Genomic DNA, 23782 nt, shown 5'->3' with positions numbered 1-23782 from the left:
GCAACACCTGAAACAAAGAGAAAGTCTGGAATCATCAGTAGTTAAGGGCAATTATCTTCAGATATTAAAGAAAACCACTGGAGACTATGGATATTGAAAACACTTGCCTTGTCGTGTGCACAACGCAATGTTAGCAGTGGCAGGATCACCTCAACTTCAGGCCATCAGTTAGTGGCCTGCTTACTTGTAATTTTTGCTTTAACTACTCAAAAATAAGTTTCTAGAGGATAGTTGTATTACAATCATTTCTTCTAGTACAGAAATAATATCTTGTGTTGTCTATCTTCAAGAATTTAATTATGATAATCCGTCTTGCAGTAGAATGAAAATGTATTACTAGTTAAAGTCTTCCTTGTGTTGAGTTTAACTCTTGATTGCATGGACATGTCCATGCTGTTTACTTGGCAATGGCACAGAAGGTGCTTGGCATTGCCTTCTTCCAGAATGTTTTTCGGCATCTCTGTCTATACTGTAGCCCTAGAGTTTCCTGGTTATCTCCCATCGAAGTACTAGTCCTACATAGCTTTTTCAAAATGAGACAAGGTTGGCTAGGTGCTTCCCCTACTGTGAGAGATCTGTTGCAGAAGCTGGATATTCTTAAAATCAAACACACAACCAAAGTATTCTACTTCTTCACTAATCTTAACATCCTAATTAAACTGAGTTGTGCCATATCCAAGTGCAGGTTGTTTTTAATAAGTTCTTTTAAGCAGACACAAATGGAATGGCTTTAGAATACTATTAGATATGCCCAGGCTGGAATTGCATAGTTATGGGCTGATGTTGAAAACTCACAAGTTCTGTATCTTGTTAAATGTCATAGCCCAGGATACACTGCCTTTAAGTGAGTGCATTTGATTTCTTCTTACAGTGTAGCAAGATTTTGGCCCTGAATATGATGCATAGTCTGCATCTGGTGGTGGCTCTTTGTATGCTTTGCGCTCTATAACTGGAAATGCATACTTGGGCTGATGGAAACCAGGATTCAGTGATACCTAAAGGACGACAGGTTCCTCATTTATGGTATAAACCATTGGAATGAGCAATGTCTTTGTGTCCATGCACTTTTGATCTTGGTTTTGGCAGAGACACCCAACTTTCTTAAATGATGGTTTCCTGTGTGGCTACTGAGTGGAATTTTCAGGTTCACATCCAGGAAGTCTCCATATGCCTGAATTCCTTTTAGCTCTACACTCCAATCTTGGCGTGAGATGTTTACCTTCAGTGACTGTGGTATTATCACAAGAAGGGGAGAGTTGTGAATCTTTAGGATCAGAGTTTAAGTGGCACAGTAATGGCATAAGACTAGTGCTCAATTAATCAGGATCTCATATGTTAATAGGTCAATAAAGCCCTTGTTATTCTACACATCTCTGTCGCATCTTATTTAAAGTGTGAGAGCATAAATGGTGCAATTAGATAAGTAGATTTAGGCAGATTTGGCTATCTGTGTATATTTGCCTAATTTGAAAATATATTCTAGCTTGTTTATTTGTTTATATAAACAAGGTATATTGCCTCCCATCTCACTAGGATGATTCTGGGTGGCAAACAAAAAATTAAAACCAAAAAACCAACATTGAAAAGAAATTTCAGCCATAATTAGTCAATTGTGCCAGAGATATATTTTCTTCTTGAAACTCACTATATTTCTTGGATCAGTGAAAAAGGTGAATGTTGTGAATATTTTACCTATACTGAGTCTCTCAGATCTTTATCCTCCCAGTTTTTTTAAAAAAAATGCATTACTCTTTATGTTTCAAAACCAGATCCGGAGCCTTAAATCCAAAGTACATATTAATTGGAGTTTTGTTCATGATATTTTATCAGAGGCCTGAAGATTGAGCTGAATAATCTGTCACTGGGTCAGAAAAATGTGTAAAATCCTGAAAAGAATGTTTTGTTTTCCTCCAGACATATTCTGGAAGTATACAATACAGCCATTGTTTAAAAAGCATGTCCATCTGAAATGGCCGAGGACGGTCATGCAGTGTTCATTTGAAAAAGGGGAGCTATAAGTCCCTGGAAATTTCTTTCCTCCCATTTCAGCCCAAATTCCCTTGCTGCAGAGGCAGAAGGGGAGGGAGTATGACCTTCCCATCTGTGAGTGAAAGAAGAGCGCTGAGGTTGCATTAATTCTTGCCAACACACTTCACTGGAAGCTCTGTATAATCTTTAGCATTGTTAATCCTATCAGGTGCTTCTGAGAGCTAATCTGTCTGCATCATTGCTTCCTTTTTTAAGAGACTTGTGTTCAGGGGAATCTTGGGCACAATTTAATTTTTCAAGAGAAGGTGCAGCATCTCACATTGGTTTTATAAATGTAAAGGCACCTCTCTGTAAGTCCCTTCCTCTTAATGTCCAGAGTGTATGGAAAAGTTATGGCTATTTTGAGGGACTTGTTCTGCCCTCGTTCATAATCCCCTCACATTTACTGTGATGCTGTGGAGATACGGTGATACTGTGGAGATTCACTTTCAAAATGGAACGTGATATAGGGTTCAGTTGTGATGTGCCTGATCAAAAACAAGCCTTTGTGGTGGAGTAATGGCTGGTTTGCTGGTTGAGGTGTTGTGTTGAGGTGTTGTGTGGCTTCTTCTGGTGGCTGTCTGATTAGGACATGCTGTGTATGCTCTGACTTGCAGGGGCAGGGGAAGACAGCACTGGAAGACAAATGTTCAGTGGCGAGACACATTATGCTTCATTTAAGGTGATGACGGTATCTTGGGCATGCTGAGTTTAATGTAGGGCCACATTTATGCAGACATAGGGACTTTGGTTGTTAGTGTTCTCTAACCACAGGTTTACAAACTCCCAAGACAGACATTCTGGGCTAAGCAAAACTGCTGGGTTATTGCACAGCCGGAGCACATGCTGATAAGGGTAGCCACGCACTTGGAAATCTGCTTCATCAAAACTGCGTAAGGAGATGCCTCAGGGCTGTACTGTACTCTTCACTGCACTGCAGGTCCTCATAGCTTTTCACCACTATGAAAAGGAGCCAGCTGGCTTCAATTTCTGTGTTCTCATTCTTTGGGCCCCCCAAATTCTTTCTCCTGTATAACTGAAGCCAGGAAGGATTTCAGTTATTGTGTGCGTGCGCATACACATGTATTTCAGATCTTCATATCTGGTCACATTTTGGTTTCCTTCCATTATTGCATTCTTGGGTTGGAGAATAGGTGTAAGTGGCCCGGGAGTGCTTTTCTTTCCCAGGTAATTGAAGTGCGGGGAGGGGCACAGAATTGGGCCAGTAGAGGAGGAAGGCTGCATTTTGCTAATATGGATATGCTGCTGGTTGCAAGATAGTCCCTTCTTTTCCCAGTACGGGGTTGAAACCAGGAAGCCAAGTTAATTCAGTTCAATTAGTCTGCCATTCCATCAGTTTGTAGCTCTGGAATAAATAACTAAAATCTGTGTTTTGGGATAAAATTAGCATCCAGTATCCTGATTCCTAGAGTTAAAAACTTATCCTTTCTAGATTTCTCTAAGCAGGTACAGGATCAAACCTTTATGTAATAACCTTTTTTTTCTAATAATTATTGTTTATTTCCTGTATTCTGCCATAATGGGAAACTGCAGTACTTTATAACTGCAAATATAAACATTAAGCTTCCTTTCCATGCATGTCAAAGAGGTGAACAAAATATCAAGGACTATGCTTGCTTATAGTCATAATGCCAAATCATGCTTTTGCATTATGTTTGGACCGAGTCAGTAATGAAAATCGAAGAACTGGGTGCAAAGGACTTCACAAGCATAAGAGCATAATAGTTGTTAATTATGGTTGGTCCAGCAAGCAGGGTGCCAAGCTGTAAACAGAGTTCATGTATTTTGTTGAATAAATGACAGCTGGCTGAATTTGTTCTATTTACTGAGCCATAAACCATGGTTACAGATTATTGTGGCTGAATTCTCACAGCACACCAAGCCAAAACCAAACTACATTATGGCTTGACATGATGTATGAACCCAGTCATAGTATATCTTAACAGTGGTTTGACATGACATCCGAAATAAGGCTATAAATTACAGCTGTGGAGAAACTCTGGTAAGAGGGAAAAGATAGCTATCTCAACAGAAAATTTGTGGGTTTTTTTGGATAGTGTATACCAGTGTTTCTCAACCTTGGGAACTTGAAGATGTGTGGACTTCAACTCCCAGAATTCCCCAGCCAGCCAGTGTTTTGCTTTTCTCCTTGATTGAAATGTATATTATACCAACTTTACACCAACCTAGTACCTCCCCAGAACAGTTGGGACAGAAGTGATTAGGGATTCTTAGAACTGTAATCTCAACATATGTGGGAAGTACAGGTTTGGGTAAATCAGATTTATGTTAACCAAACACTCATTAGCCATACCCATAACTGCAAGTTTCTACATGTTACACAGCTGTAACATATGAGCCATTTTGACAGCAAAATGTCATTACAGTACAGGTTTTTTGGGGGGAGTGTAATATTGAATGAATTAGCTCATGGGTGGCCTACAATTATAAAAAAAGAACACCAGAGAAGTTTGAGGTTTAAAATCCACATAGATAAGTATTTACAGCTGTTATTGTATGTGTCTTTCTCTCTGAGACTTGTATGTGTTTCGTTGTTAGTTTTCTGATTTATTCTGACTGCAAACATGATAAAACAGTTGCAGTTTGTCCAAAGGCTCAGAATGAACATAAGATGTGTGATGATTTCAAATAAAAAGAAGTGTGTTGACTTAGCAATCTTCCTTGAAAGTTAACATAGTTCCATTGCTCTTTCTGAAGGAGTCCATCATATACAGTAGGACTTACTGTGCAAAAGATTTGAGTCAGACTAGATGATTCTTGGGAGAGATCTTAATATGTTTATTTACATTTTAAAAAAAATATGTATTTTTTCCTGCTTCAGGGCTAACAATAGTAGCAGAGGATGGTTATGTAGATGAGGAAAGTATTATATACATTCCTCCTTCCATCCCAGAGTAGATTTAGATAAAATGGAAAAGTTGAAATATATAGTCATAAACCTCCTTGCATTTCATCTGGCTTGACTCTAAACCCAGAAGAGTGTATTTCAGAAGACTCTTTCTGTGTGTATTATGTATCCAGGCAGTTAGGGAGCTTGCACAGAAGCCTACGTGAGAGTAAAGTGTAGGGCAGCCCTTCTGATCTCATGTCCTCCCCAGATATGTTCAACTACAACTTTCATAAACTTTAGTCAGGTTGGGCTGCTGGAAATTGTTGTGTGATAACCAGCTTATTTGGAGAATGCAGGACTTTTGAAGTTGGTCATCCTAAGACTGACTGATCCAAGATTACCTTGTCATTAGGGTGCAGTCTTCTCAGTCTGAGTTCAGCATTCTATAGGTAGGACTCTTTTATTATATGAACCAAGTCAGTGTGGGTCACGTATCACTGCTCATGTTCTGCCTGAGCTACAACAGACAGCATATTATAAAGCTGCTATGGGTGTGCAGAACCAACCATTTCAGACAGTGCACAGCCAAATCATCATGATATGGAGGAGGCATATTTAAGTATATGTAAACCATTCCTGGAGTGGTATGGTTTACGTATACTTAAAAGTTTCCCTGTTTGTTTCTTGGATGTAATTATGATTTATTGCAGCCAATCAGAAGATTTACAAAGCTGAATTTCAAGAGAAAAAAAATAGCTAGCAAATGCAAACACGCATGCATTCAATAAAAGTTTTATTGCGCTCAGTGGGAGTTTGGACTAGATGGCCTTTGGGAATGCTAACATTCAGTTGGTTAGGTTTTGTTTCTAGCTGACAGTTGTGTTCAGCTAGTCACAAATGTGGAACAGATATTAATAATTGCAGAAATTCTGTTAGTTGGATCAGTTTAAAGGAAGATATGCAGACAAGCTCCTTGAAACAAGCTATCTTCCTAGTGAGTTGTAGTAGCATCTTTGGCACAGAGGAATTAGGTGGTAAGAGCCATTTCTGCGTGTAAATTACACATCGCCTATATCTATTTTATGATCATGAAAGAAGAGAAAAAGCAAATAGAAAGAACCCCAAAATGCTCAAATGTTCAAATTATCCAAAGAAAATATTTTTAAAGGGGAATAAAAGGTTAGGTAGGGCAGGAGGGTGGGTGACATAGGCACAAAGCCATCGGTATTTTGGGCAGTCTTTTCACCTGTAGCACAGCAGAGCTCAGTCACTGAAAAACAAGTTCTAGGACTAAGGTGTTCTGACTTTTTGTTCAAGTGAACCTGATCTTGATTGCCTCTGTCATATATTACAAGTTCCTCTGCTTAGGAACATAGGAGTGAAATAAGCACACTGTTGGCAGCTTTGGATCTAATTTTCTTTGTGTTGGGGTAATCAAGCAGACTTCCCCCCCCCATCTAAAACTTTAAAAAAAATCCTCATGCAACCCATCCAACTTTCCTTTGAAAGAGAAGATCCTTCCTAATTCCTACTGAAAATGGAATCCTTGCAGAAACTACCTGTAGGTATCTCAACAACCACCATTTTCTGAAACTGACACTTTGGAAGATTATAAGAGTAGCTTTTGGGGTCATCCTTTTCTTCTGATCTAAAAGAAGCAACTACTAGCCAAGTTAAGGCAATTACAGCAATGAATTTAGATTTACAATCCAACTATTACAAAGGATTTTCCAAGGTAATAATCAAAATAACATTAAGAATTTCACACACAAGCACACACACAAAAACAGACTGATCATTCTTCCAACTTGACCCCTGGCCTGCAATAGCTCAGGGCCTTTTGACGTCCTTGTGCTGAGGGACTTAGGAATTTGTATTATAATACTCAGATGTTTTTTTTTTTTTATCTTGCCCACTTTATTCAACCTAAATCTTCTTCAATCTGATGCCCTTCAGATTTGCTTATATTGTTTTATAATTCTAACTGGATGAACTTAACTCCAGAATGCATAATATTACTTTAATGTGCTTATGAAAAAGATTATTATTAATAATTTGCAGAGCAATTTTCTTGGCTGATATATATTGCTTGTTTGTTGATCCAGAGAGGAAGGTTGCTCTTGTTCTCATTTTACCAAGTACAAATTGAGGCTGAGAGATGGGCACTGAACTAAAGGCCACCCAGTCTTGCAGCAGACTGACCACATACACAAATAAAATATCTGCAGCCTGTGATACAGTTTAAGAAAACGTGTTGATACTATGCACCATGCATGCAATTACAGCAGGTAGGTTACATTCTCTCACTGGAAAACCAGAAAAAGTACCTTTAGAGTCTGTTAACTTGATGTGGAAAGTGAGAAGTTGGTGGAGTGTTGGTTTCCTTTTTAAAATGAATAGGTGAAACCGAAGGCACATTGAACCATGTGTACAAAACCAAGAGATGTGTGGTGACTATGGAAATCTTCTGCAGGTGAAAGTATAGGATGAGTTTGGGGACACATATGGTTCCCCAAGGAGAATGAGGAAGAAAGCTTGGCCTCTGAACTGTCCCGGGAGCAGTTTTTTTTCTTTTAAAGGGATGGAAAGAAGCAGAGTGGTCAATATATAGGAAAAATTGAAGATCTGAATGTTGGTTCTCCTTGAGACAGAGCTAGTAATTAGGGAGAGCCTGTAGCAAAGTAGGAAACATACAGCACTGGTACAAAATATTGTGGCCTATGATGTTAAAAGGAATTATATGATACAGAAGGCCTTATCTGAGACATTGGGGAGCCAGGCACAGTATATCAGTCCTCTCAACGTATTTGATTATTGGTGAAGATTGCAATAGGAAACCCTGGTCCCAGTACAAGGTTTGGCTAAGGGGATCTTGCATCCAAGCTAATGTGAATAAAGCTTCTGATGTTAAAACCAGGTACAGTCAGTATATTTAATGCACAGTACAGATTGGCAACATGATCCCATTATGTGATTTCTTGTGATTATGTGTGGACCCCTTTAAAAAAATTAAAAATGGTCCAACTCTTGCAAGATGGCTGTATCTTATGAGATTTTGGTAATCACACTCATGATCTCATGAACACTCATGTAAGAACACTGAAATATTACAAAAAAAATTGTAATCTTATGGTATGTCACTGTGATGGAAAAATAATGAAATAAAGCTGCAAACTCTTCCCCCCTTTCCTCTGCCTCTCTTTCTGTCCTCTCCCCTCTGCCTCTCCTATTGCAGACTCTTTTCCCCCATTCCCCTCTGCTGTTTCCTACTCCTCCACCTGCATATGTAAAACTGGACCAGCCCCAGGCTACTGCACGGCCTAAGAATGATTATGTTTCCACTGTCCTCTTAATATTGTCACAGCAAAAAACAAAGAGAAAGCTCTCACCTGTCTACCTAAAGGTTCATCTTGGGGGCAGCCCCAATGAGAACGCTTTGTTAAAACAAGGTAAGAGACGACAGGCATTCCACATAATCAAGCATGGGTGCCTGGTTATCTCAAATTCCACTTGCTATTAGCAGTGGAATCCTTAGCTCGATGTCTTAGAGGTGTGACTTTTGTTTTACAGGTAGTCCTCGACTTGCAACCACAGTTGGGACCAGAACCTCCATCCCTAAGCGATGGTGGTCATTAGGCGAAATATCACATGTTCTCCAAATAGCACGCCCCATTCTCACGATGCCTTGGAAGACCTCAGAATCTTTCCAAAGGCTTTCCAAAGCAGCGTGAGAATGGGGCGCATTTTCAGGGCACCCAAAAGGGCAGAGATGATGGGAAGATAGGTGGGGGAGGAGTTGAAGTGCCACTGCAGTCCTAAGTGCAGGCAAGCTGCCAAGTGCCTGAATTTTGATCACGTGACTGTGGGGGTGCTGCGACAGCCATAACTTTGGATACCAGTCATAAGTCCCTTCATTCAGTGCTGTTGTAACTTTGAACGGTCACTAAACCAATGGTTGAAGGTTGAGGACTATCTGTACAATAAAAAAACACTTTCCCCCTGTTTAACACCTATCTCACTTCCCCAAAACTTGCCCATGAATCAGTTCCCTCAGATGTCCCACCTCTCAACCCCCAAAGTGGTCGCCTGTCTTTCTTTTGTTTAGGGTCCCTCTTTCTTGGAAAGCAGGCACCCAACAGTTGTTGAATAAAGAACTGGCAATTTCTCCTTGGCATTGTGCTCCTTTCCTCAGCAAAAATTCCACATCATTTTTGTGATTGATTGATTGAGAGTTTTCTGTGATTGTTATTGTGGAAAGTCATGACTTCTACATTCCCAGTCCCTGTTGGGCAATGTTAATGCCTGTACATAGTTATAGAACTGTATAATGAACTATGTTGAACAGAACTCAGAAAGATGCAGCAGCATATAAATTAAAAAATGTTTAAGGAAGGAACCTAGGGAGTGTATGTTCTCCCATCTAGTAGTCCCCAGTCTCCATGAAATTGTTTTTCTGTCTGCAGTTGGCTTCTGTTTCAGTTTGGATTAAATGGACTGCATAGTCTGACAACATAAGACAACTTCATTATATATTGTAATGGTATATATCTTGTTGGTGCTTTCCCTGCTGAAGTGGTTATTATCTAGGCATCTTTGCCTCATTTCCATAAATGAAGAAGCAAGTCTCATTAATTTTTACAGCCTACGTGTTCCTCCTATCATCTCCTCTTGCAGAGCTGTGGGAAGGAATATTTTGCTTCTACTTTTGCTCAGTAGTTTATCATGCTGCCCAGTCCAAACTGCAGCTGATGTTAATGGTTAGCTCGAAGCCAGTCGGTCTCTAACAATAATTAACAGTAAACACAGTTCCGGAGACTCCAGCAAACTATGGTTAATTAAGAGTGGAAGTAAAATCTTTTAAATAACCTTCTCCCTGCCTAGCTGGGAGAGGAGAGTGTGTGAGTCTGATCTTTGCAGTGGGTCATTCTTGCTGGTTCATGCTACTCTAAACTGTAAGGCTTAGCTATGTGTTGTATCTGAAAAGGAAACCTATTGAACGGAAATGTTTGAGATTAAAAATGCATATTTTTAACCAATAAAAACAATTTAAAAATTGCAGTGATTAAAATCTACCTTGATTGTTAAAGCTGTTTCAGCTTTTGCCTGTAGCCCAACACAAGTTTTTAATTGTTAACAATTACGAATCGTGTAGCCTACCATCTCATTCCAAAGGAGGCCTTCTCCAGATGTGCCAGTGAGATGGTAGGAATCAAAATCGAATACATCTTGTGAACACCATGTTGGAAAGACTGTGCTATGCTTACATCTAACCCGGTGGCCGGGAGAAGGTTTTGTGAAACTTGGAAGTTTGTGTGCAGTTCAGAGTTTCAGTAATAGCTGTCCTTTTGCCTACTTTAGATATCTAATGGGCATGAAACCAGGCCCCCTTTCTTTATTAACTGGTTCTGCAAGTTAATAAAAAAGGAGAAAATGGATACATTGACTGGGAATAACCTTTCAAAATTGGGTCATAAAAATCATACAGGCAGTTTCCTTTCTAAGCCTCAGCCTTCTGTCTGTGGTGAAACTAAAGTGTTTTGAATCCAGGAGATGTTACTGCTTTATGGGTGTTGTAAACAGCCCAGTGTATTTGCGGTACTCATCGAAGAGCAACAAGAAAGACTTGCTGTTTGTTCAAGAGCGCTTTGTAGTATGGTGAGAATTTGCAGGACGTATAGTTGAGACAATGAAGTGTTAGCCAGGTAGCCGTCAGTTTGAATCTCACCGTAAGATGATAACTCATTCACTGGGTGGTGTTAGGCAAGGCTCTGTGTCTCTGGAGATTTAGGATTAAGGTTATACAGTGCTAAGTGGTTTCTTGATTTTCTTCATCTGAATTGGAAAAATATTCACTCCAATTCAGGGCTCTAATAAGGAGAAAGAATTAGAGGGAGCCATAATTAATGTACACCCATTCTGTATGAGCAAAATCATATCCTCACTAGTTTTCTAAAAACAATAACAGAGAGAGAACCATCCCCAACATGTTGTAACTCATTCTCTTGGAAATAATAATATTTTTCACTGTTAAACTGACATGTGAAAGACAGGATTCGTACTTTCCAGTCAAGTCGTCTTTCCTTCTTGTAATGTTTTCTGTCTGCTTGCAACTATGAAGTTTGGAAATCAGTGGAGTCTATCAACTATGCAGTTCCTCTTTCCTAATAAGAATGAAACTGTGTGAAAGCATATGGTTCATTTTAGGGGAAGAAGAGGGTTGCAAAGGAGATCTTGGGTGAATATGTGCCTCAAGTAGCTTTGCCAGGTTTGGGAGTTTCTTGCAAGAGTCAAGTACAATATGATAAGTATAATCTTGCCTTGATCAAAGACTTCTAATTTTTGAGCATCCTTCCTTCCACAAACTGGCTCATAAATATATTGGACCTTTGTTTGGATACAAACCTATTTGCTATGCAATTTGATTAAAAGGGTTACTGCAGGAGACAGTACATACATTCTCTAAAACTGTATCCCTGTGATTCTCAAACGTTGTGAAAATCTGACCCCCTAAAATGATGAACTTCTGTGCTCCCCCTCCCCCAGTAAGGCTAATTGTTTCATTGGACTAGTAATATTCAAAAGTGCAAGCTTGATTTCTAAGTTGCTTGCAACCTTCCAGGGAGTCTCAGTCTAAAGTTTGAGAATCTGTCCTACAACCCACCCTTCGTTTCAGCCATGGAAAAACATGCGTATTGATAGCTGCTAAAAGATGCAAAGATGTAAAGCTACTAAAAAGACAGAAGAGCGTATCCTGTTTGAGTTTAGGTTGAAAAATAAAAGATTGGCCATCTGAGAGAACTTTCCAAGAATGGTTGAACGGGTGTGAAATCATAGAATGCTGTCATTAATAATTTTGACACATGATGCACATAATAAGGAAATGAGAAGTTAATGCTCATCTAATACTGAATTATCAAGAAGATAGAGGACTGAGGAAATAGCATGCAAAAATGAGTAGAGAGAGGGAAGAGAAAATAAAGAGATCAGGGACGGAAAAGATGAAAGGTTCAGAGTTTGTGTGTGTTTTGGGGTGGGGGTGGGGAATTTCTATACAGAGTCCAGGAAATTAGGGGCTGTACTGTAGTTGCTGTGAAACGGGGAGATGAGAGATCAAAGAAACTAGTCCCCAGAAGGCTAAGGATGTGGGAGGACTTCTCTAAATGTACATATTGGATCACAAATTTCCCACCAAAATTTGCCTGTAGATTTCTCATATCACTAGGCTACTCTGGTACTTTAAACAGCACTTAATTATGAATGTTATTTTTTAAAGACTTTTTCCCCTTAATTTTAAGCAGTTGTCTTAAGCATTCGTCTTCTGTTTGAAGAAGCTTGGCTCTAGTTCACTTGTGGAAGCTAGAACATGTTCGAATAATATGCTGGAATCTTGCCGAGACTTGCCTTATTCTTGGTACTATAGATGGAAATTACTTTCTTCAGAAGGCAGGAGCGTTTAAGTGTAATGGATGGAGGTGAATTTCTAAACATTTCTGCAACAGCTATGGGGTGTGGCATAAGTCTTGAAAGAAACAGAAGAGATTTCAGTTATAGTGGAACTCAAATTATTCCTCTGGGAAATAGCCTCCTATGACAGTCACTGGAGCTGTTTCTCAGGAGACCAGCTTTCTGTGGTGAATATATTGTGCGCTTTCCAGACAGCAGCAAAAATAGTTCACTACAGTGATGGCATGATGTAGGAATTTCCTTCTTAAGGCATGAAGCTCAGATTTGTCTTAAAGATGAGATATTCACCTGCATGCAGGAATTCCTGTTAGTGTGGATCAAGATCACCACCACAACTTCAATCAGTTAAATAGCGCATTAACTCGTTGGTCATAGTTGGGCTTAGGTCTGTCAACTGTAGTCTTATAGAGGTTGTTCTTTTTTTTAAAGATTTTTTATCCTACCTTTATCATTATTATAAATAACTCAAGGTGGCCAACATACCTAATACTCCTTCCTCCTCCTATTTTCCTCACAACAACCCTGTGAGGTGAGTTGGGCTGAGAGAGAGGGACTGGCCCAAAGTCACCCAGCTGGCTTTCATGCCTAGGGCGAGACTAGACCTCCTGGTTTCTAGCCTGGTGCCTTAACCCCTATCCAAACTGGCTCTATAAACTAAAACTATATGGTTTTACCATAATAGTTTAACTGAAGAGCAGAAAAGTCCCTTTTTAACACAAAAGTAGGGGAAGAAATTTCTGTCTTTCAAGAGGGCTTTTCATATCAGCACCCATCACTCCTGTTTTCTCTTGTAAATCAAATCTTCACATTGTGGTTTTTCTCTCTGTACATGAATATCACTAATTCATGGATTTACCACCACCATCACCCCCCTTGTGTTTTTCAGCAGTCTTACTCCAATGAAGCCCATTGTGTTGAAGAAATTTTGAAGGTGAGTGTATTAACATTAAGGGGGAAAAAGATGTTTTGCGGTAAAGGAAGCAGTACTAATTTCATGGTTTTTTTTTTTAACTACTGGGTATCAATTAAGATTATTTCTTTACCAAATGATAGTTTTTCCCCTTATAATGCTGTCCGTGCTTCTTCACTGCAGAACTTAATCAATAGGCTTCAAGCACAATACCATCTTGAACGTTTTAAATAATTGCTAGTTACAGGTAATATATATATATATATATATATATATATATATATATATATACACACACACACATACATATATATACAAGGACTATACATAACACATTATTTGTGTTTATCCAAGCTGATGAGCCATAATTCTCTGAAATTTTGGCTTATTAGTTACAAAAAAGCATTCTTTGCATGCTGCCCTACCAGTCTTGCTTGGCCCCTCCTCCTGCTACAGGTGACCAAGAACTCCATATCCAAGCTTCAGCTTATAAGGGAATCTGATTCTTGGTTTGGCTTATCTTTAATAAAGCAGGAATCCAAAAGACAATTTGGCTTCAGACTTTGACTTGTTAGAAGAAACACAAGCTGGGAATCCAAAAGTCACTGATTTTGATTGGATTTCCTTTTTTTTTTTAATGCTTTTTATTAAAGAGTGTTACAATACCAAAAGATAATACAGACTGAAATCAGAAAAAGAGAAGAGTAGAATTTTCGTTGGGTTTCCTAAGCATATTTTGATATTCCTGCTCTTTCTTTTAATGCTGCCACTTGCATTGCTGTTAATTATTGCATTCAGAACTATGGACAGGAGCAGAGGGTAGGAGTATGACAGTAGAAGAGAAGAATGGTTCGCATTTCTCTGATCCCAGAGCGTTCAAATGTTAGGGAACCAAAGTCTGTCTGTTTTGATGATAGTTTCAAGGATCACCTCAAACTCTAGGCAACAAAAGCTGGCTGTAATTTTCCAGTTACATCGTTGTGTTTCTTGTTGGAAGGTTTTCTTATTCTTGTTGTAGCTGAGGAAGTCATAAAGTTGGGAATTAAGAGCTGATTATCATTCTTCTCAATTTCTTCCCAGGAAATGACCCATTCATGGCCACCTCCTTTGACAGCCATCCATACTCCTAGCACATCTGAGCCTTCAAAGTTTCCATTCCCTGTAAAGGTTAAGAAATAAATCTTTCATTCCATATATATCAGTTTTTGAATGAAAATGCATGTCATTCATCTCCTTTTGGCATTTGTTATTTCTAGGGCAGGGGAAAAGTTTGCAGGACAAAGCAAAAAATAACTGTGAAAGGGTAGTTTTTTCATGCGACTATTGCTTTAAACTGATCTCTGTGGGTATGTAAACATTATGTTCTTGGCATCTCTGTTTTGTTTAAAATGTAGTTTAAAAGGTGAATCTTTTATTTTTCAGACAGGTAGCAGTCTTCCTAGAAATCATGACATGTAATTGCTCCATAGGAGAAAGTCAAAATTCAGAATTCCTCTTCCCTTCAGCCCCAGATCCCCTAAGCCTTCTACAACCTGGGTACACTCTACATGGGTGGATGCAATTCCTAGATTTCTCAGTGATGGCCATGCTTGCCTGATTCTTTTAGGAGTTGTGTAGGGCACCCAGAACACATTAGCTACACTAGATTTATTTGTTGTATCCAAAGACATCTTATACAGTTCCTGAGTTACTTCACCTGAAGTTAATAATCTCACAACTACTGCTCTTATTCTGCCTGTTCTCTTTTGCTACCGATAACACCCTGGAATTGCTTACCAGAAGTCTGATTTTGCCCATTTCTTTTACATTTGAAAGAAAAAAAAATTGCACTAGAAACTCTTGTCTCTACCCTGCTAGTTTTGTAAGCCAGCATGAAAGGTGGTGTGTATGTCTAACAAAATAGAATACACATAAATGAAATAAATGCATATTTTCCCTGTTTACTCCTACCTCAATGTCTATTCTTTTCTGTTCTTTTCCATGTAGAATGTTAACTTTAGTACTATGGAAAGTACCATGCAGTGTGATAGTACTGTAATAATAATATTTACTGTTACTGTCAATTTTAACATCTATCCTTGGATTATATTTATTTTCTATTTATTTAGGATTATTTTATACTGTAATTTTAATTGATTTTAACCGCCTTGTAAACCTCCCAGAGTTGTTTTTTAACGAGACGGGAGGTGACAGATTTGATATATTAAATAAATAAATAAATAATAGAAAATAAATATGATAACAAGTATAGATAAATAAATATTCATAATAATGATGATAATAAGAATAAAGAAAAATAATGTAAAACGGTACAGTATTTTTCCAGCTATACAGAAAGGAAAAGTGAGGCATTAGCTTGATTAAATTTGCTTATCTTAGTTTATTCCTAAAATTACTAGGCTGTACATAAAAATCTTTTTTTTTTTTTCCTTTCTAGGAAACCCAGCAGTCTGGATCAGTAATTCAGAGCCAGAGTGAGTATAAAGACCATAGTATAAAGTTATAAACTGCCGTATCCTGCTGCTATTTGTTCATTTTGACAGATTACATAGAATTCATATTCACGTACTATGGAGCCTGAACAAAGGGAGTTGCTTCTCAGCCTTTGGCTAGAGATCAAGCATAGCAGTTTCAGGTTCTGATAGTTCTGGAGGCTGGGGATATGTAAGCCATCTAATCAGAGTTTCTGCACAATGCATCAGTTCACAGCACTTCTAACAGAACTCTTAGTCTCTGTCTGAAGACTTCCATCCTCTGAAAAAATTTTTTTCCCTAAGTTTAATTCTGCTGTGAACCCCATAGAATTAATCCTGCTTCCTAAGGCCAAAGAAAATGGCTTTATCTTCTCTTTGACAGTCTTTCACATATACGAGGAATGCTACCATGTCACTCCAGAATCTCCTGTTTTGGGGCTATAGAGTCAGTTGCTTCAGTTTTTCTTCATGGGATTCCCCCCGCCCCCCGCCCCAGTTTGTCAGTCTCATTGCCCCTCCAAATTCTTTCCTTTTTAACCACATTATCTTTTAAAGAGTAACGAATTTTACTCCTGCCTCCTGAAATTCCATCTCTTTTGTGTCAACTGTACACTTTCTCTCACCCTTCATGTCAGTGCTACGAGATTCAGAAGACAGTCCCAACTTTCATGAAATTAAACTGTGAAACGTTTTCAGTTTATGATCCATACATTCTTTACTTACGGTTTCAGATTATTTTAAGAAGGAAATTGCTGCTGCTGCTAAAAAATATTATCCGCCTATCCTGCTTTAAAAAGTAACCAATTTGTATGCGTCTTACATAACAATGCAGTGATTATTAGAAGACAATATGGATTATTCTGCCCTCCTTTTAAAAAACTGCTTAATGAATTCTTTCTCCTTTCTCATATTGCCACCCATTATCTCAAGCTTGCCTGTTTAGCTACAGTCAGCTTGTATTTATCCCACCTTTGCTTCATAGTGTTTAGATGCCTAGATTATATATATATCATGAATTAAAGATGCCCATCCTAAATGTAATGCAGAGGGAGAGGGAGAAAAAACATTGTAAAAGATCAGAAATGTTCATCACCAATAGCCCCTTTTCCCCCCTTGGTGTCTTTCAGAGCAGTATGATGTGCCTTTGAAGACTTTGTCTGTTTCTCAGCAAGGAACATCGTAAGTCATTGCATTTGGGGGGGGGGTGTTTGTCATTCATTAGCGAAATCTGTCAGTCATTAGTGAATGAGAGGAGATTTATTGCAGGTAGCTTTAACTTAATTGAAATGTGGTTACTGTAGAAAAAACTACTTAGGGTTTGGCATTGCAGTTAATCATATGCATTGTTCATTCTGATCATTCAAATCTTAGGAACCTTTTGTCCTTAGTTTCAAATGGAGATGCTGAAGTTGTAGAGTTGTAACTTTATAACATTATTATAACATTAGTAAGCATGATTACTCTTTGCATGAAGTAGTCAACAAGTTCCACCAGGAAAGAGAAATATATTCCATTGGCATTTGATTAATTAATTTTATTTATTTGAATTTATTAGGAAGGTGTTAATATTTCATTAACACTTTCCACAACTGGCATCTTCCAGAATTTCAGCTTCCTTTCACCAATTGAATTGGTTAAGTTCTAGTACATCTGACAGCACCAGTTGGGGGAAGGAAATGTATCACTGGCTTTGTGTCTTGGAACTATTCAAGAATTCATATCCTCTGCAATTTATTATCTTTTTTTAAAAAAAAAGCTCTGCCACCTATACATTGTGTTCACATGTATACATATGCCATTTTATAAGCCATCTGGAATCAATAAGGAGTGATGCAGAATACTAAAATTTCAACCTATAGAAATTTTTGAGATAGAAATTTGACGGCACTCAAATTTTCAAACCACAGTTACAGCTGAGCTTCTAAGAATGCTGCATACAGTAGTGAAAACCTGCAGTTGAATAGTTACTTGCTTGAATTTTCAGGATGTAGACCTCTTTTAGCCTTTAGTCATGAATAAGAATATTGGGCGCATGCAGTTTCCATTGCAGGCTGAGCACTAAAGCTCTTTTAGTTTAAGAGACCTTGCAAGTTATCAATGAAAACACAATTTATCTATAAAGAGCTGCCTCTTTGGATCATTGCTTATGCCTTAATCCATTAGGAGTGTAGATTCAGTCCCTTTTTAAAAGGACTGGAAAAGATGAAGTTACAAGTCTCAGTTTGCAACCATCAAGAACTACTGCCAATTGGACTACATAGTATTGGGCTGAAGTACCAGGTATAAGGCAGCCTTCTGTATTCCTGTATTTATTTATTGTAATATTTACAGTCTCTTGTCTTTGACTGAAAGCTACCAGCTATTTGTGTTTGCATTCTCTCTGTATGCTTTAATTATCTGGAAACATGCATTTGCACTAAGTTAGCTGCCTGGATTTTGAGAGCATCATGATATTCTATCAACTTTTTTTTTTATGTATAGACTACTGTTAAGAAGACCCTTTGTGTGTTTCTAAGAACTAGCTGCTTCAATGCAGGGTTGGCTACAATTGAGAAAAATAGGCTGTCAGTTCCATGCAGTTTTTTATTTCATTTATCATTTGGCTGTGTGTGTGTGTCTCTCTCACTTACACAAGCACAAACACACATAGAACATTTGTTTCTGGAATACAGGGTGCAGCAAGATTCCTTCCCTGGCAAAATTAGATGTTTGCATTAAGCTTGAAATCCTGTGAATGTTTTAAAATTGTAGGAGAGTCTAAGCTGGTAGAGTTTAGCTGCTGCTTCCTTAACAACCATTTCCAATTTGATCCTCCTCCATAGACTTCAATGTGATTTTTGTTAGGTTTTGTACAATGAAAAAAAAGAAGAAAGTGTGTGGGGAAATAAGTGTATGTGGGAAGAAGGCTCAGGGGATTTTAGAGAATAGTGTTGGGTTTGCTTGAAGATTAACATCTCTGCCAAGGCTTTGGTCTTACTTAAAGTGCAGGTCCCATCTTGCTTGACTGGTCTAATATATGAATCAACTTGATTTTTCCAGTCAGCAGCTCTTCAGCATTTGCTACTGTGCAGAACTGTTTGTAGTAAACAAAATGTTTACTAGGTTTCATTTCTGGAGACATCCTGATCCTGAAAACAAGCGAGAACAAGCAAATAATAGCCTGTGTATTGCCAAGAAAACACGTAATGGTGTTCTTTTATTTGAACTTTCCAACGTTCCCTGAAATATTCCAGCCCTCCCTAGAGTTCAAATGATTTAATTAATATGCTACTTTCCCTTGGAAATAGTTGCTATATAATATTGATGACACATTTGAAATTTTGAAATGATATCATGGAATTCCCACAGGAGGGCTTGTTATAAAACACTCCTTTCTCAGAAGGTAAATGGGAAGGTTGCCTCGAAACATCCCCACTGCTCCTGCTTCAAATCAAACCACGTTCTACCCACCATTGAAAGAACAAGACGATGAAGTAGGGAGGTAAATGCAGGCCTGCAAGGGCCTACATTGCATCACATTGCTTATGCATGATTTCATGCATTTATTTTGATAACACTTCCAATTTAGATGGTTTGTGACATTAGATGTTTACAAATTATATTCTTTCCAGTCACAGGAGCTGCAAATCTAGACCAGGAACAGAAATATTATTTTTGAAAAGAAGGTCAGTGGCTACCCAAAGTGAAGCAGCCCGCTTTCTGAAGCTAAGAGTTTTTTCCCACATATTCCTCCACCCTTTTTGCCAACCAATATGAGCATGGATTGAAACCTTGCCCCTAAGGCTGAGAACTGAGATGTGGCCATGCGGAGTTTTAAGCTTGCCAGTTTAAAGGTGTGGAGGGGAGAGGACATTTATAGGAATGTGACATTTCTACTTTTTTTTTTATGTGAATGTGTTTGTATAATACCATACTTGCCTTATGTGATGATGACGCAACCACATATTTCATTTTTTAGCAAGCATATTTTTTATTTTTATTAGTACTCTCACTGTTTGCAAGAAAAAGAGTAGCAGTTTTATTAGTGCTACAGTATTTACAACAGCTTTGCTTGAGAACAGTAGATGAGGCTAAGCTTGGCTGATCATGCTTTACTGAGGATACCTGCTGTTTAAATTATACTACACCCATTATGTTGGGAGGGAGAGAGGGATAATTTTTTTGAATGAAATGCGGCAAATGTACGAAATCACCCTTATATTTTTGAACTGAGCAGTAAAAGTTCTTTCAAGAAAATACACAATCCAGACTGTTGTCACTGGTGAACCTGATGTTGCCCCTTCTGCCTGTCTCATCCCCCAGAGGACCACCTTAAATCCATATAATTAGTGACAGATTGGTTTTAGAGGAGTAGGAGTAAAGCCAAGCTCTTTATAATTGAGGATAAAAGGGGATTACTCCACAGCCATTCAAGATAGAATTGCTTGTGTCTTCCTGTGAATCATCAGCCTATACCCCATGCCAGATTTAGAATAGTGGGCTTAGTTGCCCTGGAGGATTTTGCTCTGATATCAAAAACAGCTCCAATGTTTTGTCTGCATCCTTTTCAATTATGTCTGGATGTGGAGTGTAGTCTTTGGATGTGTCTGTGTTTTAAAATGGTTTTAATGCTCATTTTATAAGGGCAACCAATGCTGAGAAGGTCTCCTTTCTCTTGCCAAGGAAAGCTTGACATTATCAATTAATGAGAATGGTTAATCACTCTGCAGAAGTGTGGAAGAGAATCACTGGAACCAGAGGTTTAATAATAGCCATATCTCATTCTGTTATTTAATTATTGAGACTACAGTTCTAAATTATCTGTAAGCAGGACTCTATACATTATGCCCTTTCCTTTCCTTTCCTTTCCTTTCCTTTCCTTTCCTTTCCTTTCCTTTCCTTTCCTTTCCTTTCCTTTCCTTTCCTTTCCTTTCCTTTCCTTTCCTTTCCTTTCCTTTCCTTTCCTTTCCGCCACCTGAAATCCCAGCTACCTTGAGTCACTTCACTTGCACAGCATAGCCAACTGAAAACAAGCAGCATTTGTGCTGGTTAATTAGAGGCTGAAATCCCTCTGCATCTGTGCACCCAAATTAAGCACGCAGCTTTACAGAGCAAACATGGATTTCCCAAGGGGTTTTTCATTCTTGACTTTGGCTCTCAAGTTTAACACCTGGCTTTGCTGGAATGGAAGCTACTTTTCTTGTTTACAAGAGCAGGGACAAGTTCATTGTCTCTGGCTGGCAGTGATTAGAAGAGAGACTAGTCTGTACCCTCAGTTGGAGAATGCATGCAGGTGTGCACACACATGGACGTTTTTAAAAAATCTTGCATGGGTTCTTTTCCTCCCCTGTTCTTGCAAGCCTAAACATTCAGTGTCTGCTACTTTTTTTTTAATCTGGTAATGTTCTAGCTACTGCATTCTCAGCTCTGTGGTGCACAGATCTAAAATTTGTATCTACAATCTAAGTCAAACTTTAAGAGTACAGATTTTAAAATATTTGAGAAAAAATGTAGGTTATGATGCACAGTGCTCTCAAGCATTTTGAAATTTCATTGAACTTGAAGCTCAAATTTTCAAACACTAAATGTTGACTGCAGTAGGTCCTAAATGGTTTGTTTAGAAAACAGAAAAGGATGAACTTTTGAGAAAATGTAACTCATAAAGTTTTGTCTTTCTGCTTAAATAAAAGTACACAAAAGCTTGTTGAAATCTTTGCCTAGGAAATGTTTTTCACATGCATCCAGGTAGAATGATGACTCATGTATGGCTTGTCCTTTCTTTCCTGGCAGTAATCCATCAATTGCAAGGTTGTTGCTGCATTATTAATAGCTTATCTGGAAGCTATTAATAATGTGCCAACAGAGACAGTTTGTGTCTGTCTTTTTGAAGAAGCCCATGGTAAGATAATGGAAAAATAAATAGTGTAATTCATATATACTCTATCTATCTATCTATCTATCTATCTATCTATCTATCACAAAAACATACTACTATATTTTGGGAGGCTGAGGAGCAGGATCTAAAGACTTCGTGCTTTAGATCAGTGTTTTTCAATCTCAGCAACTCTTAAGATGTGTAGACTTCAACTCCTAGAATTCTGTATTTTCCTGCTTATAAACATTAGACCAATCAGAAGAAGTAGTGTGCAACCAGAAGTGCACGCATTGCCAGCATTTATTTATTTATTTATTTATTTATTTATTTATTTATTTATTTTCCTGCTTTTATTTGAACAACACAAGGGAGCATAGTGCTCTCTCTTCCTATTTCCCCATAGCAATAACCCTGTGAGATGGGATGGGCTGAAAGAGAGTACCCAAAGTCACCCAGCCAGCTTCCATGTCTAAACGATGGGGGCTCGTACCAGTGGAGGTGGCTTGTGGGGTAATTGACTGTGCCCCCCCATCTTGAATGTTTTTAGTATTTATGTACAGGGCTTGTTTTATAGTTGATTTTTTAACAGATCAACTAATCTTAATTATTTATGGGATATTTTTAATTGTTTATGGGTTTTTGATTTTAATTGTGAGCCACCCAGAGTCACCCATTGGGGGAGATAAGCGGCATACAAATGTAAGAATGAATGAATGAATGAATGAATGAATGAATGAATGAATGAATGAATGAATGAATGAATGAATAAAATAAAGAAGGACTAGAACTCATGGTCTCCAGATTTCTAATCCAGCATCTTAACCACTATATCAAATTGAATGCACATAACAAATGCCATGCTCATTTGTTGCCTAGCCTTGATCAAGATGATCAGTTGTGGAGTTGAGGCTTATTTCTTCCAGTCCATTGTGCAGAATTAAAACCTGCAGTTCTAGATTCCTAGCAGAATGCAGGTGTGGTTTATCATTTTGAAAGATCCCTACTATTATGCAAAGTTTCATTAAAGCATTCTCCCCATTGCATGCTAGATGAATGATGTGGCAACATGGAACCAGGTCCCTGAAGTCCAGTAGTTAGCTCTGTCATTACTGTTCTGCATGCTGTGTAGATCAGTTCAGAATGCCCATGAGACTTGATGAAGTTGTGCCAAGCATGGCATGGGAGTGCAGAATGGAGCAAACTTTCTGAAACAAAATAAGTCTAAGTCTAATCATTACCTGAAAGGGAAACCCTGTAAAAGATTGGATATAAATTGATTGAATTAAATGACCTTTGCATATTTTCTTCCACTCCCTTCTCTTGGGGCCGTGGTGAGTGCATTGTCACCACCACAAGACCCCATTTGAATGAAAGAATAATTACAAAATCTTGCACCAGTTCAGAATGTGAGACCAGAATGAAAATTTCACTAGTTTGCTTTTTGCTTTTGCTATTAGGTTTCAAAAATTCTTCTGTACGCTTTTACCTTTCCTTCCCCCCCCGCCGCCTTCTTTTCTTCTGTATGGTTTTACCTTTTTTTCTTGGGTAACTGTGTCCTGTTTGTTCAATAGTTTTATATAAATCAATACTGTAGAACCAGGAAGAAAAGGGATATTCATGCAGGGAATCTTAACTTCAATATGTATCTGAAGGATTGCCTTCTGGGGTTTGTAGTTATCCTGACATAATCCCTTGATATATCTCCTCCTTTACATAATAGGATTCATTGTACAACACAAATGCCGAAGGACCGAACTTCATTAGGATGTGTGTTTACATTAATCAAGGCTAAACAAGGGGCTGATTTCACTGCTACTAATTGTATTCAGTAACTTGCCAATGCCACAGAATTGTTTTGTCTTGCATGATTATGGATAATCTGGAGGGCCACAGTGAAGACTGCAAGATACAATACATATAATATTTACTTGCTGCAGTGTTACCTCCAAGTAGAGGCAGGGGGGTCTGTATGTTTTTTACATATGTCAGACATAAAACACCACAAACACGACTTTTTTTGCCACATCCTGCAGACACCCTTTACTGTAATCCAAGAACAAGCTGAATAGCTGAAACAAAGCTGTGAAGAAGACCCTGTTTCAGATCTCATTTCAGATATGAACTCCATGGCTTTAGTTTTGGTTCACATGATCACCCTCAGCATTGGTTTTTAACGCCTA

At 38.3% G+C, this 23782-nt stretch overlaps 1 protein-coding gene across 5 annotated transcripts in view; it reads left to right on the top strand.

The window, feature by feature from the left end:
• AFF1 (ALF transcription elongation factor 1) overlaps positions 1-23782 on the top strand; it is a 147205-nt gene that overhangs the window by 83101 nt on the left and 40322 nt on the right. For 4 of the 5 annotated variants that reach the window (XM_088133090.1, XM_088133094.1, XM_088133091.1 and 1 more), the window contains 4 exons: positions 13251-13295; positions 14355-14441; positions 15712-15748; positions 16876-16927. In XM_088133090.1, coding sequence (XP_087989216.1) covers positions 13251-13295; positions 14355-14441; positions 15712-15748; positions 16876-16927 — 221 coding nt within the window. The remainder of the gene's footprint in view (positions 1-13250; positions 13296-14354; positions 14442-15711; positions 15749-16875; positions 16928-23782) is intronic. The other variant, XM_088133092.1, reaches the window with a different exon arrangement.

Source organism: Python bivittatus, unplaced genomic scaffold, assembly GCF_059951505.1.
Source record: "Python bivittatus isolate LINGU-HERP-01145 unplaced genomic scaffold, Pbiv_v1 ctg000070_np1212, whole genome shotgun sequence".
NCBI lineage: Eukaryota > Metazoa > Chordata > Lepidosauria > Squamata > Pythonidae > Python > Python bivittatus.
This window is presented reverse-complemented; position numbering and strand designations above follow the sequence as displayed.